General features: G+C 29.3%; 1 protein-coding gene and 2 long non-coding RNA genes across 3 annotated transcripts; all 3 read right to left on the bottom strand.

The window, feature by feature from the left end:
• Positions 1-7,583: 7,583 nt before the first annotated feature.
• LOC129301604 (uncharacterized) lies at positions 7,584-8,761 on the bottom strand. The gene is made up of 3 exons (XR_008591052.1): positions 8,599-8,761; positions 8,217-8,281; positions 7,584-8,012 (listed from the first exon to the last, which is right to left on the bottom strand). It is a non-coding gene; the product is annotated as an uncharacterized LOC129301604 (long non-coding RNA).
• Positions 8,762-9,460: 699 nt separating this feature from the next.
• LOC129301605 (uncharacterized) lies at positions 9,461-10,518 on the bottom strand. Its single transcript, XR_008591053.1, has 3 exons — positions 10,361-10,518; positions 9,610-9,706; positions 9,461-9,521 (listed from the first exon to the last, which is right to left on the bottom strand). It is a non-coding gene; the product is annotated as an uncharacterized LOC129301605 (long non-coding RNA).
• Positions 10,519-11,330: 812 nt separating this feature from the next.
• Positions 11,331-14,127, bottom strand: LOC129301606 (putative disease resistance RPP13-like protein 1). The gene is made up of 9 exons (XM_054940161.1): positions 14,087-14,127; positions 13,770-13,946; positions 13,470-13,611; positions 13,201-13,235; positions 12,610-13,089; positions 12,438-12,526; positions 12,238-12,318; positions 11,557-11,688; positions 11,331-11,494 (listed from the first exon to the last, which is right to left on the bottom strand). Exons 1-9 carry the CDS (start codon positions 14,125-14,127, stop codon positions 11,331-11,333), a joined length of 1,341 nt encoding a protein of 446 aa, XP_054796136.1.
• Between the last annotated feature and the right edge of the window lie 1,706 nt (positions 14,128-15,833).

The raw sequence follows: 15,833 nt of genomic DNA, 5'->3' as shown, positions 1-15,833 counted from the left end.
TCAAAAATATATTTAAATTATTCAATGTTTATAAGAAAAATAAAATCTTTGCCAATTTAATGATAGTTTATATTGATAAAAAATTGTTAAAAATTTATCATAGACATGATAGTAATTATTCTTATGCTATAAAAAATTGATGAGCAAAACTAAAAAATAAAAGTAAAATTAAAAATATATATATAGTATATATATATGTTGAAATATTTATGCTATGTGTGAGTGATATCAATCTAATAAATTTTCTTTCAATTATCATATATGTTTTGTTATCTCGGCTCCCTTAATAAAATTTTTTGGCTTTGCCCCAACCACATGCCTGACTTGGGTTGGATCCTAAATTTAAAAATAGTCTTTCAATATTATTGTTTTTAACAATTCTTTCTATAGTCCTATTTATAAATCATTTCAATATATTTATCCAAAATTAATAAAAACCTGAAGTCTTATTAACTTTATTTTAAAATTCAAAAAAAAATTTCACCTGTACACCATAATAAAGATAAAAAATTATTAACAATTTTTTAATAATTAATAAGGATAAAAAAATAAAGATGAATACAGAAAATAATAAGATATCCTATATATATGATTAAAATTAATCTTTTTCTATCTTATAAATAAGAAAAAGAAATAGTTAAAGTGTATACTAATATAAATTCAAATCAGGTTAGGTTTTGATTAAGGGAAGCTTTTCCCAATGTAATTTTTGTAGGGAGAATTGCATGCAAGAACCACCAAAGGATATTATTCATAAATAAAAACTAATAAAAATTAATTTCTATTAAAATGAGAACAATAATTTGTATTTTTTTTTTCAAATGATGATTTGTTCTGGCAAAAAAAAAAAATGATTTGTCATTAGTTCTTATTTGCAAATAATATATTTCACTGTTCTTGTGTGCAAATTTTGCCTTTTTCCCCCTATCTACGGGCTTGTATTTAAAATTCTGTTTAAATGATGTGAGTTCCATAATATTCAATCTATAATTTCCTTGTTTTATTATTTTTTATTCTTCAATTATATGATCATTAACTCAATATTGTTATTTATTCTTTTGGCCGAATATATTGTCATTTATTTAATGCTTTTTCTATAGACTAATACTCCCTCAGTCTAAATTTATAAAATAATTTTAAATAAAAATTACACATACTAATAAAAGTTTATTAATATATATTATTACTTTTTTTTAATTTGTAAAATATAAGATTAGATATTTGTTCATATTACAAAATTTTATTTTGATAACTTTTAAAAAGTTGCGTACTTTTACTTCTCATTTGGATAGGGGAGAAGAAAAGTTTGAAGATTGGTTTAACCACATCCTCGATTCTGGCTTGTTTGTTTGAAGATTCGCAAACTTCTTTTGCTGCTGATTCCTCATGTAGGCATTGGGCGATCTTTTTTCTTTTCTTTTTTTTTTTTATTCTCTGTTGTGCTTTTATTTCGTTTGTTTCTTCTGTACTTGCACTGTGTGATTGTTTAAGTTTTAATGAAAGCTACTTTATTGGCCAAAAAAAAAAAAGTGAAATATTCTCTATCAAATTAACATGCGCGTTCTTTAAAATTAAAATCTTAAAAAATAAACAGATGGTATGTTGTATGAAAATATACTCCCTTTATTAAACATATAAGACATTTTTTGAAGAGTTAGATGTTTAAAAAATATAAGATATTTTTAATTTTTTGAGATATAATTATTACCTTTTTTTAAAAGTGTCTCTATTAATGAATGACTTTATATTTATTGTAAAGTGTTTAATAGGGGTAAATATGAAAAGATAAGGTTAGTTTAAAGTAAGTAACTACTTTTATTGGGGGAGGTAAAATTTAGTTAAAAATGTTTTATATTTTTAAATTGAGGACAAAGTATAATTAAACTAATTAGGTGATAAGTTATTGGGACATCTCACTAGGGCCCCAAAACACAAAACTTTGTATTTAAGGTCTAATAAAATCTGAAAAGCACTGTAAGCTTGAGGTCTTTCTTGTAAAGTTTGTTGTGGACGAAAAGATACATTTACCCTTATCTCAACAGAATGTTCATGTATGTACAATATAATGTTCATAATTCTCAATACAATATTCATGAATGCACAACACATCTGGTAGATATGGTTTAATTTGAAGAAAAATATACAAGTAAATAAATGATGAATAACATAATGTTCATAAATGCATTATACGATGCCCATCAATTCTCAACACAATGAACATATATAGATGTGTAACATTTGTATAACATAAAGTTTATAATAAATAACATACTTTCATTGAAACAACATACTTTATTAAATAATATACTTTAAGTTAATGTCTATTAAAATATGTGTGCATTTATGAATATTGTATTGAAGATTTCTAGATATTGTATTGTGGTATATAGACATCCTATTAAGACAAAACACGTGTGTCTTTTCATCCACAATAAAAGTTGTAAGCAAGGTCTTTGGATTTGCCATAAATTTTCAAATTTTATTAGACCCTAAATGCAAAATTTGGTGTTCCAAGGGCCTTTAATGAGATTCTTCTTAATTTATTTTGTGGAAAGTTTGTACTTTGTATATATTTCAAGGGAAAGAGATAAATATTTGTACTTATGCAATTTTATTTGCTAGAAGTGATGCAAGTATTGTATTTTCTTTTTAAAAATAACAAGCTTTAGTTTTTTTTTTAACAATATAAACAAGCTCTAGTTAAGGACTTTTTTTAAAAATATGATATGCCCATCTAATTGAATCAAATTAAGACGTTATCAAATTTAAATGCGAGTAACTTTTTTAAAAAAGCTTTCCATATTTACACGAACTGCATAATTCTATTTACTAAGACCAAGGCCAATTAATTGTTGAAGGAAATATTTTCTGATTCAATGCACTTCACGACATTTATGTTTAATCCTACCGAAAAGATTTTTATTTTTCACTGTGTACTTTAATCCATCACGTCACAATACCACATCATGATTAAATCAGGACCGAATTGTTCCACTTAGTGCCATGAATACCATAACTTTATAACAAGCCACATATCAAAACAAACAATAGAAATATTTCCAACGAGATTTAACCAAAAACCCAAAAAGCTACGATTGTATGAATTTTTATGATTTTTCTTTGATTGGATATGTATGCGGCACGCTTTGAGAAACATTTATATTTGGGAAAAATTACTAAGAGGTCCCATAGAAAAAAATTAACTTTAAAAAAGTCCTATAAAATGCAAAAATAACTTTGAAGTCTCATGGGTAAGTTTTTGCGCACTTTACCAAAACACCCCTTGCCAAAATGACCACTAGGAGAGTTTTTTGCTTTTTGTTTTCCAAATAAGGATATCTTAGTTAATGCATACCAACACTTAGTTATAATTAAGGCTTGTGGGATTTAAGAGTTATTTTTGCATTTTATGAGTCTTTTTGAAATTAAATTTTTTTCCACGAGACTTCTTAATGATTTTCTCTTCATATAACTGAAATGTTAAAAGGCACTAAATGGATGGTGATAGTAAAACAAATATAACGATAATGGATCACAAGTTTTGTTTTTTTCTAAGACAAAGGATAAGTTTTGGGGTGGTGGTTTTGCCATTTGAGCACCATGAATAATGATCTTATTAAGATAAAGCAACATTGGAATCTTTTTGTAGCAAAATGCTTAGCAAAGTGTTGGGGAAAAATTGGTGCATATAGAAGTAACCCCAATTGAATTAAAGCATATCCCTTTTGTGTTCCTCGGTTGGGGCTTGCTTCTCAATGACTTAGGGAGCAAATTATGAAGCTCTTTTTTTTTAAATAAATATTTTAAATTTTAATGGGTTGATTTGTTGTGATTGATTCATTATTTTATTTTATTTTTGCAAAAAGGATAATTTAAAAAAAAATTCTTTTTTTTTTTTGGTTGATCGATGCATGTTGATAATGGGAAAAAAGGCAAAAGGATTGAATAAGGCAAATCCTCTTTGGCAAGTATGAGAGGTCCACTAAGACAAAGGCGCACACAAATGTGTTGGTGCTTTGTCCCCTAAAGATTCAACATTTCATCCATCTTCTTTTCCATTCACCTGCCCCACCCCTCTCTCTCTCTCTCTCTCTCTCTCATATTTTTTGTTTCTTTATACACACGCTTCATCTGGTCTAATTTATGGAATGGAGAGAAAATAATTTTTTTATCTTACTGGTAAGTTATATTATTAATTTATCTATTATAATTTTTTTTAATTTCTAGTAAATGTTAGTAAGAGGAAGTGTAATTTATAGTTAATGGGGGTTAAATTGAAAACTTATTAAATTTTTGAATAGAATTAATTATTTAAATTTTTTATTTGGGTGAAAATTAAAATTAATTTATAAATAAAATCAAAGAAGTATTGTGTTTGTGGGTAAGCCTAGGTATTTAGTGTTATATATTTAATATATTTATATATAATCAAATAAAGAAAATTAAATTTTAATATGTTAATAATATAAAAACAAGAGTTTATTATTGAATAAATAATTTATAAAAAATTTAAGTTTCTTAATTTAATTGAAAATAGGCACATTATGTATATAATGTTAAGTATAAAATTTTTCTCACACACCATATACTCTTGTCTCCCTTAGCAATTTTAATCAAATTACATTCCAATGAATTAGTTAATTTTTTTAGACTACACATCTTTTTATGTTTATTTTTATTTAATATAATATTTCAATTTTAAAAAAAATCTTATTACTCACACTCTTAATTAAGGAAATTTTTGAAAAATCTCATTAATTGATCTTGAAAGAGTCAAAATATCTTATTTTTTGAACATCTTATCTAAAAAAAAATGCCTCATTTTTTTAATGGAAGGATTACTTTTTTGATTATATTTATAAGTCATTTGAACCACGTTAAACTAAAATTAAGACAAATTTTAAAATTCATTAATATGTTAAAAAATTTATAACTTTGTCTGTATTAAATAAAAATGCTTCAATATATGTTTTTTTTTCTCATTAACGTTTAATGTAGATCAAAAGAAAAACTTGAGTTAAAAATTAGTGACATTTTAATTATGAATAATAATAATATTAAAAATAATTCCCTCTCTACTTTTGAAATAGTAATTTTTTAACCCAACCTTCTAAATAGCAATTAATGGGGGGAAACATATATTACGTCACATATCAGTATATATCACAACACAGTAGATTATTTTTACATTGGCTTTTTGATATTTCATTGAAAAGAGAGATCAAGATACTGCACATCGGATGATTAGGGCCAGTTTGATTTTTATTTTTATTTTTTAAAAATAGTCTGTAATTAATTTTTTAAAATATTTTCAAAACTAAAATAAAATAAAAATAAAAGTTGTTTGGTTATGTTAATCTAAAATCAGTTTTAGAATTAAAAATAGAGTGATAGTGATAATTATAGGTGATTAATGATGATGAAATATAATATAAATGATTGAGGTAATTTTTTTAATTTAATTAAATGTAGTGTATTTTTAAAAATAAAAAAATAGAATGAAAACAATTTGAAGTTGTTTCTATTTTTTTATTTTTAAAAATAAAATAAAAAATAGTTTAAAAAACAATTAAATTAAAAACACTTAACCAAACAAGTTTTAAATTTTTCTATTAAAAAAATACTTTTTTAAATAAAGAAACAAACAAGCCCTTAGTCCTTATGTGGATTATGATATTGATGTTATCAAGTGATCAAATGTTATTACTATCCTGGGTTTATGATGTATACGGTACTAATGAGATGTATGTTTATTTATTTATTTATTATTTTTTGGGTTTGTGTATGTAACGGGTGAGACAATTTTTCTTTCATATAAAATTATATATATAATATAGACATCAATAATCTATATGTGATATATGACTGATCTTGGGGGAAAAAATCTTGAGAATGGGCAGTGAAGAGGGAAAAAAAAATAGTAGTGAGGATGAACATAATTATAAGTTTATCTATTTATAGATACACATTCATCAATTCACTTGTAAACACAAATGAATATTCATCAATTCACTTTGAGTTGTGTTTAGCTTTCACTGCTATATTTTTTTTCTTGTGGAGCCCTTATTGTCATTCTCCCTAAAAACTTAAACCCTTATTGAATTCTAAACAAAATTCTTAATGACCCAATCTCTTTCACTCATTTATTTCATTCTAGTCTATCTTTACCATCTATTCAAACACTAATAATATTCACATGTCTGGTGAAAAAATGATTTATTTGGAAATGAAAAAAAGAATATAATAAAATATTGTAAATTAAAATTTTAAGAAACACTTATTGGGCTTCTTTTGACTCGGATTGTGCTCCTCACATAAGGTAACAGTAATGCAATGCGTAATCATTTATCGTTGAAATTCATGTTCTCCACATTTTATTTGTTTGGGGAAAAGAGAAACCCATGAAATTCGGGAGATAAAAACCATTTTAAACAATTTGGGAAGCATTGCAAAATGTGATTGGGTCACTTTGGTTGGGCTTGGGCTTCTCGTAAGCTGGCCTTCCTTCTTGCTCCATTGAAATTTTGGGCCCAAGCCATCTTCTTGGTATATGAACTATTAAAATATGACCTAATGTGTCGTAAAATATAATTGATTTAATATTCCTCAACTGGTTTATGATGTTAGATGAACCTTGATTCTCTTATGATAAACTAAGAAAGATAAAAATAAAATCAAGAAATTTCGGGACCTAACTATCATTATTTTTGCATAAAGGCTTAAAAAATGCTCAAGGTGAATCTCAGATTATACTTTGATACACAAATCATCTACAATTTAGGTAATTATGCAAGTCTAATATTGCTATATTTTTCATTCGGTACAAATAATTGAGTTTGGGATTGAGCTTGATGCCATATGGCTAAAAGTAATTATAAATAAGTTATGACACACAACTACAATTAAAATTCACTTGTAAAACCAGGTATATAATTATGTTGGAAAATAAGGACAATGGTTATGTTCAATAAGCCAAGAAATGACTTGAAAGTCTAGGGATGCTATATCCAAGAATTATGTCAATCAATTAAGTTTTAGATTCTAAGAAACAAATAATTGTGTGTGGCTTGCAGACTGAAAAATCATAATTAAAGAAGACCAAATTTATTCCAAACCAAGTGATTTCCTCTCGATTATCAGCTTCACATTCTCATACTTTATATTACGATTATTGTAATTTATTTTACTCACCTTATTTTGAGAATTGACATGTGAAAAACTTGCAGGGCCCAGCTTCCCTCCTCCCATCCTCCCATCCTGCTCTCGTCCATATTAATTTGTACCTTTAAATTTAATTTGAATGATTCAAATTAATGTTTGTTTTAATTTTCACTTTATATTTGTTAAAATGAAAAACTATACTTTTTTTTATTAAATCTAATCAGCAATCTAGACACTCCAATTTAACATAGAGGGTAACAACACTTCTAATAATATGATTTAATTATATTAAGTTTAAAACATCTTGATAGTGTTTATATGTGAGATGAAATGTGTAGATAAATAAGTGATCTTAATAAGAGAATTGGAAGAGAGAGAATCACGCACCATGAGAATTATCCTCATTCGGTCCCCGACCTATGTCCAGTCCTCTTGAGAAACATTCAAGAGATTTTCCCATTATAAAAATTCAATTACAATTGTACATTGAGCTCACTCACAACTATGACAAAAGTTTTTACAAAACTCACCTAAAATTAGCATGCATGGTTTTACCCAACTCACCCAAACAATAAAACAAATGTAAAAAGTAGTTCACTATTGAAAAAACTAGGTAGCAAAAACATTCTAAGCATGCAGATGCTCAAATTCCAACAATGATATTTAGGAAGTACACAATTAAGCTTGGATAAATAATAATCTGCTTGCACCTTCAATTCAATCTTTCATCTCTTTGTAAATCATTCGTCAACACAATTTTCTTTTTGTATTTTGTCATGGTTAACTTTCCTCCTTTTCTTGGTCCCAACAACTAATTTCCTCCATGACCATTGTCAATTATTTGTTGTTTCCTGATTTTGCAATGAAGACAATCAATCAGATTCAGTTTCCAAAAATATCAATTCTCATTTAAAATAATTTTAATATTACTTGTTATCATCAAAACTAATAACCAAAAATTGTCTAAAAGCAAGAGGGTAGATTCTAACCTATTAGAATTAGTAATTAAACAATTTGATGACTCATGAAAGACGAAAATTAATTTTCTCATTTACCTTAAAATAGTTGGAAGATGTGTATGTCATAGAATCTTCAAGAAGAAAGGTATATCAGTGTAAGTCTGCAAAAAATATATTTAAAGTGGAATACATTAGAAAAATTCTCAGTTACTAATTACAAGACTATATATATGAACATATATAGGGTTCGTTACTTTCTAAAACACCACACATCTATTTTTCGACCAGATTTATGAAAAACAAAATCTCATATTCATTTTAAGACATTGTCTTAATACACTAAGATGAGCATATGAGAATTGCAAGACGCGAATTAATCAATGCAGAGGAATGTCCAGGTAAATTGAAAGAGTGTTAATCAAGACACTAATCTCAATAAACTGACTAAGTATCTAATACTAAATCTAGGATATCATACCTTTGTTGAGCTTATTGTTGTTGAGGTAACATGGTAATTGATGAGGAAATTCAATTCTGCCTTCTGCACAACTGTACATAAAATAAACATCAATGGAATACAGGTTTTACACTATCAGATCGTTTAGCTAATGTGAAAAGTTTTATATATATATATATATATATGTATGTATGTATGTATAGCTAAAAACCACCTTTATGTTCATTTAATCGTTGTTGGGGACTGATAAATAAGGAGATAAAGTAATGATAGTTGAATTAGTTTTTCACTGCCTTCATTGCTTCTCATATAACTCTGAAACAGAGCAATTTTACTGATTTTCCTCACCTATTTGACAAGCATTATCAAACCAAAATATCATAATAGATTTCATGACTCAAGTAAAGGTTTCAATCACAACAATTAAAAAGTGGTTTACTTTTTTTTTTTTTAACTATAAGTATTACTAGGCATGTGATACTTTTAGTAGACACTTGGCTATTGCTTTGCATATTGAAAGCCTATAGTATTCTACTTAAAGAAATTTTAGAGTAAGTCAATAAAAAGTTAAACGCGATATCCAATTAATAAGTCAAACTTTAGATTTGGTTTTTATGATAATGTGTGAATATATATAAAACTAAGATATTTTTGTTGACTTGAATTTTCATATAATGATTTTATAGATTAAAAAACTTGGAATTAGTATTTTGTTTTAAAATACAATAAACCTCAACCAGACCAAGATCATCTTTTACCAAAATAAATCTGAAAAAGAACTCATCATAAAGTGTGTTTTGTGTGTGTCTCTATAAATATATATATATATATATATCATTATTAGTTAGAATTTCAAGAATATGAAGAGAGGATTAATTAGTTTCTCACCAGTCTTCGTGCTGAGAGTGGAGCAATTCTTGTGAGCTCCTTTCATATTTTATAACCTAATAATATAAAAAAAAAGAATCAGATCCATTGAAATGCTTTTACATATTTTTTATAAAAAATCATTAAACATTAAAAAAACTAGACCTGTACTTAGCCTCAGCAATGTTTAGGTTAACTTCTTGCCCGCCTTCCCTGCATATCATATTTGTCTCTTTTTGACTGCTTCCTCATCTTCTCTAACCTAATTTATCAAAAAATAAATCTTATAAAATTAAAAACTAAATAGTTAACATACATACATACATACATACATTATAACTCAAATCTCATTACAAAATATAAATGTATGGGGTTCAAATCACACTTCATTCATGAATACACTAATCAAGCATAGATATTAAATACGCAATATGATACCAAGCCAAATAATTAGATATGGTCTAAATCTTTTCAACGTTATATAATTAACTCATATCCCTGTGATGACTTGATAATTAATGACCATTTCAAAAAAAAAAAAAGATTCTCTCTCCTCTTCAGGTGTGCACAAATAGTATAACAAATATTACCAGTAGTGATATTATTATTATTATTATTATTTTATGAGAAATTATAGGACTCTAAATTAAACCACATGTTTCACAGTTTTATAAGTTTTTCAAGAAAATAAAAATTGCAGAAGCATTGATGGTCTTGGCTTAGAAAATTTTACAACTTAAGGTATATTGATGTAGGTAAGATGTTTCCTATAATTAATGTTGATTGATGCAATGATCATGAAGGGAAGACCAAAATTTTGTGTGTGCCGTGGAAATGGATAAAAAAAAGGAAAAATTTTTGCAGGAAAATAAAACAATACTGAAAAGTTTGATTGTTTTGGAATTAGAGAGCTCACCTTTTGACGCAATGCCGCACCATCTTAAGGATTCATAGTACTTCGTTATTAATTGATACGGTTGGAATATGAGAGATGTCAGACAAGTGTTTTCCTCCTTCAAAATTATATCTTTCTTCTAATTTAGGACACCTGTAGATATATAACTGAAGAGAGGGTGGCAGCAGTGCATCTTCTGGCAGGATTCAAGGTTTGGACAAAAATGGATGGAGAGATTTTCGAGAGAAGTAAGGTGTTGCAGCCCTTTTCTATCTAAATGTTTAAGATTAGGGAAATCAAATATGGAGATATTCACAAGAGAGTTGGGCAGTAGTAATTGATGTTTAGTAAATTATGGAGTATAGTTTCACTTTCATCACCTCCCAACTCGCAATGTTAAGAGAGAAGTCAGCCGTTGAAAAAACCACCCCAATTCAATTGTATACAAGATAGTCTCTCACAGCCACTAATTTCCAAAGCTTGTAAATTAGAAGGCAAACCACATTGAGGAAATGATTCTAAGTTTGGAAGAGTTCCTAGATACAAATGTTGAAGCTGGTAAGGGAATTAATGTGTACTTCTGACATTGATCTAAATTTTTTGCAACTTGTGATCGAAAATAATTTTAAGGCAAGAGCAGACCCCCTAACACATGTAAAGGTCTCCAAATTTTGACAATTCATAATTTGAAGGTATGTAAGCTTGGGAAAACAACCTAATGGAAAGGATGCCAAGGAATGACAACTATTCCAAATCCTCAAGTCTTCAAGTGATGTGCAGTTTTGTAAAGATTCTTGAGGTGCGAACTCTAATTTCTCACAACTACCAATTGCAGACATTGCAAAGAAGCGGGCAAACCTTCAATTGGAAAGGACATGATTGATGGGATATCATGCAGAGAACAACTCTACAAGAAAATGGCTACCCATTATCATTCTTGGCAAAGATCGCAAGCAATCACACTTCCCAATTGTTATGGATTTCAAAGAGTCTAAGAATAATCATCAAGAGCTCCCAATAACCCTTGCTTCCCTTTATAAATTTCTAATTCTTCAATAGATGCAATCCAATGCAAAGCTGTTGATTTTGCCTCCAACCGTTTGCAATTTGAAACAGAAACCTTTGTCAGCGATGGAAGGTTACTAGGCAGGTCTCCTTTCAACATAGGACAATCATATAAACTCAAAGTTTGAGATGAGGAAAAGGAAATTTGGCACCTTCACCATCAAACGATATCCATTCGTCCCAAACAAGCATTTCTCGAAATTCTAGAATTTCCAAGGATGGAAATGGTTGAAAGGAAGTGGACTCTACATTGCTGCAATAGAACTCACGTCCAACTCTTTGTACTAATTCCATTCTTCAATAACAAGCTCTTTGAGAGAAGGTAATTGTCCAAATGATGGAAGCGAAATGCAATACTTGCAATCACTCACTGATAAATATGTAATATTCTTGAATGAAGAATCTCCCAACCAATCTGGAAAGATTGTGCCACCATAATGGTTGATGGTCAATCTTTGTAAATTTGTTGAAGGGTTGCAGCATGTTAAGTACATTTTTCACGATTTGTGAATCTTGAGCATCACTATTCCATTTCAACACTAACTCCTCAATTTGTCTCTCCTCTTCAAGTTTGCCTCCAAAGCATCCATTGAATCAACAACATTTTCTAGTTTTGAAAGGGAAAGTTTTCCTCGTAGAAAAGGGAGCTTTTTAACTCTTCAATTCCTAATCCAGTCAGTTGTTTGCCCACCATAAAGCTACTCAAACTATGAAGATTTTCTAGTTTTGTAATTTGTCTAGGCATCTCCTTTTAAAGCGGTGCCACTAATGTCCAAGTGACGTACATTAATAAGCCTTTCTATCTTTCCTGGCAATTCCTTTAAAACACTTACAATTTGACAAAAGCAATGTCTGCAAATTGTAAAGTGTAAAGACTGCATCAGGTAATCTTTCAATGGAAGTGTCAGAAAGGTCTACATATCGCAAATGTTGCAAATTACCAATTGAATCAGGCAGCTCATTGACATTGTGATAGCCAAACAAAGATAGTACTCTTAAACATTTTAGTTTTGGCAACACAATCCCGTGGTACCTTTCTGGTCAATGAACAATGTGTCATCCTCCCATCGTATATAGATTGGGGTAAAAATGTCCTCAAACAATTTAATTGAGAGAAGTTCCCTAATCTTTTAGAGCCATCATACACTTGAATAGGATATGATAAATGACGAAGAGTAGATTTTGAAATTTTTTGGCCTTCCAACCATAGGCAACTCTTTCCAGATACAACTTTGGCTAAATCATTGATGAGATCATGCATGACAAACTTTTTTGGATCACCACCATCTTGCTGAAAGAATGATCTATGCAATAATTCATTAAAGTAGTCATCTGCTTCCATTTCAAATGTCTTCTCCCTATGGGATTGTTGGTGTACAAAGCCTTCTGCCATCCATAACAAGACCAATTTCTTTTTGTCCAACAACATATCTTTAGGGAAGATTGAGCAATAAGCAAAACATTTTTTCAAATGCGATGGAAGATAGATATAGCTCAAATGCAAAGCAGGCAAAACATCATCATGTGGTATGTCCCACTGGTTGCTATTGAGAATTTTATTCCATTTCTTTGCATCCACTTTTGAACGCAAAAGACCTCCAATTGTTTTAGCAGCAATTGGTAGGCCACCACATTTTCTTGCAATTTGCTTACCGATTGCTCCTAGCTCTGGATATTGTTCGGATCTTCATTTGCAAATGCATGCTTGGAGAGTAAAAGCCAACAATTATCATCTGAGAGACGACGCAACTCATGCGCAGGAAAGGTATGCGTGATTTCAGCAATTCTTTTTTGACGAGTTGTCACGATGATTTTGCTTCCCCTTCTTCCACTGTGAAATGGGTTACAAGGTCATCCCAATGACTATATTTCTTATTCACAAATCATTCAACACAATCAAAAACTTCTTATTCCTCAAGCTATTTTTTAATTCAACACGAAGGAAGTCTAGATTTTGCTATTGTAGATTTGAAGTGATGGACTCAAGAAGATTCGTTGTCGCGTCCCAAAACACTAAAATCATCCGCAACACATGCCCATGCCTTCAAATCGAAATGCCCAGCACCTTCTCATCATTGTAAAGGAGCTGAGCAAGGGTGGTTTTACCCAACCCTCCCATTCCCCAGATAGTGATCACTCCTATGTCATTACCCTTTGGATCTTCATCACACAGAAGCATTTTCATTAGCTTCTCCTTATCATCCTCTCTACCAACCACATCGATTCATTTACCAATGAAGTTGAAGGTGTTTTATGCACTCTAAGCTAACACTTTGCAAACCAAGGATATCCTTCTGTTTGGCAAAGTTTTCAAGCCTTCGGCATGTTGCTTCTAGCTTGGAGTTCATCCTCCAATTAAATTCACAAAAAAGAAGAAGAAAAGAAGGATCGCACCTTGTTAGCGACGTTTTGAGAATCTTTTTCAACCTTGGACCTGAGAGACTCAGTGTTGATCTCATCCAGTAAATTCTCAGCATCATAGACAGCATCTTTCAACTCTTCAAGCCATTCCTTTCTGCATGATTGGTGATCATCTTCTGCTCTGCATCGTTGAGGACAGCATCGAGCATCAACAGAGTAATCTTCATCTCATCCATGAGAGAGACTTTGAGATTTCTGTTGTTCATGAAATCTCGAAGCTCGCTTGAGGTGATGATCCTATCCAGTAAGGTCTGGACAGACAGAGCAGAGAGCAAAGCTTGTGCCACAGCTGCTGCAGCCATGCCTTGTTTTGTTTCAGAACTCAGTGTGATTGAGAGAGAAGAGAGTTTGATAGGAAGCGATGGAGTGAGAAGCCGTTTTAGATTGATTGAGAGAAGAGAACACTTGAAGACGAAGTTAAAATGAATTCTTTACATTTCAGGAAAAGACAAGAGAGGTTAATTGCAATGAAGATAAGAAGGACGTGTAATCAATATGGTAGGCCATCCCCAGCAACATCTCTGTTCAATCTACGCGAAAGCACACAATCATTCATCTTCCAATGACCTTTCCGTGGCATGCTTCTCCAGAAAATAATGGTAGGGATGGTAGGGTTGATTATGACATTCACTTGTACCACAAGGCTAGAATAAACCTGAGACATTAATGCATAAGAATTTACAATTATTAATTTGCTTTTATATTGAATTGTATATTTTCTCTCGACAAATTTAATGAACTTTAAATAATTTATTATGGTAATATTTAATTAAATAATTTAAAAAATTTGTTTGAGATCGATGAAATTTACAGAAAAATAAACATTAATAATACTAACTAAGTTATCTCTAATTATATTAAATGCCTATTTCATTAAATTTTTTACACATGTGTTTGAGATAACATCTTAGCCAACTTGTGTATTTATTTTGTAAAAAATTAATAAATAAATAATTTTACATTATGAATATAAAGTAAAAAAATATATGCATGAATTTTTGAGATTTTAATATTTTTTAGTAACATATATATTTAAGGAGGAGTATTTTAATCTAACAAATATAACTTAATGATTAACTAACAATTTGAATGAATAGAAATAAAACTTTTAAAGTAGGAGAGAGGTTTGTGTTTTGTAATTATGATTGATCAATGGAATGTTTATATAGGTTTCTAAAATAGAAGTGAGATATACTGTAATTAGGTAAAATATACAGGACATAAATGCATTTATTCTATATATATGGTCCAGTTTATATGCATATATCAATTGTCTAGATGTTATAAACTTGTGTGAGAAGGGGGAAAAGACGCTCTAATATTGCAGCTGCTAGATGTTCAATATGGAAAAGTGAGAAGTTAAGGCACTGAGAGAGGGAAGTTACAGTTTGTTTGTATTATGTTATTCACGTTTTAGCCCTCAGCACTTTATTTGAAATAAAACCATCATTTATTTCTAAAAAAAAAATTGAATCAACAAGGCTTCCTTATTAAATTTATACAAAACATACTTTTACTCCATCATGTTCTCTATCCACACATTGAGTTTTTGGGCAACAAGCATCACTTAGCATATTGGGTAACGAACAAAAATCATAGAGAATACATATAAACTACTAAAGAGAACATTAGGGGAAACTCCAACACAAGCTCCTAAATAAAAGGGAGAATGGAAATAAAGCCTGGAAATAATGAGCTTATTATCGCTAGCTTCCTAATTAATTTTTCTAAAAATAAATTACTAATATTAATTTAAACGTACATTTGTAAATTTAGAAGTTTTAATTACAAATAAAATATTTAAATTATAAATATAACTCACTAATTACAATTGAGATTGATATTTTCCAATTGTTTAAATTAATACCTATAACATATTTTGCAAAAATTTTGTCAAATGATCTAATTATTATAAATTCTTTATATATTAAAATTTTATTATTATCCTCCCAAATAAAACACAGTACAACTGTCCCTCTTGTTTGGGGACGAGAGTAAAGTTAGTAAA

Source organism: Prosopis cineraria, unplaced genomic scaffold (assembly GCF_029017545.1).
Source record: "Prosopis cineraria cultivar Desert tree isolate PC_DT_omini unplaced genomic scaffold, ASM2901754v1 PC2254, whole genome shotgun sequence".
Lineage (NCBI taxonomy): Eukaryota > Viridiplantae > Streptophyta > Magnoliopsida > Fabales > Fabaceae > Prosopis > Prosopis cineraria.
This window is presented reverse-complemented; position numbering and strand designations above follow the sequence as displayed.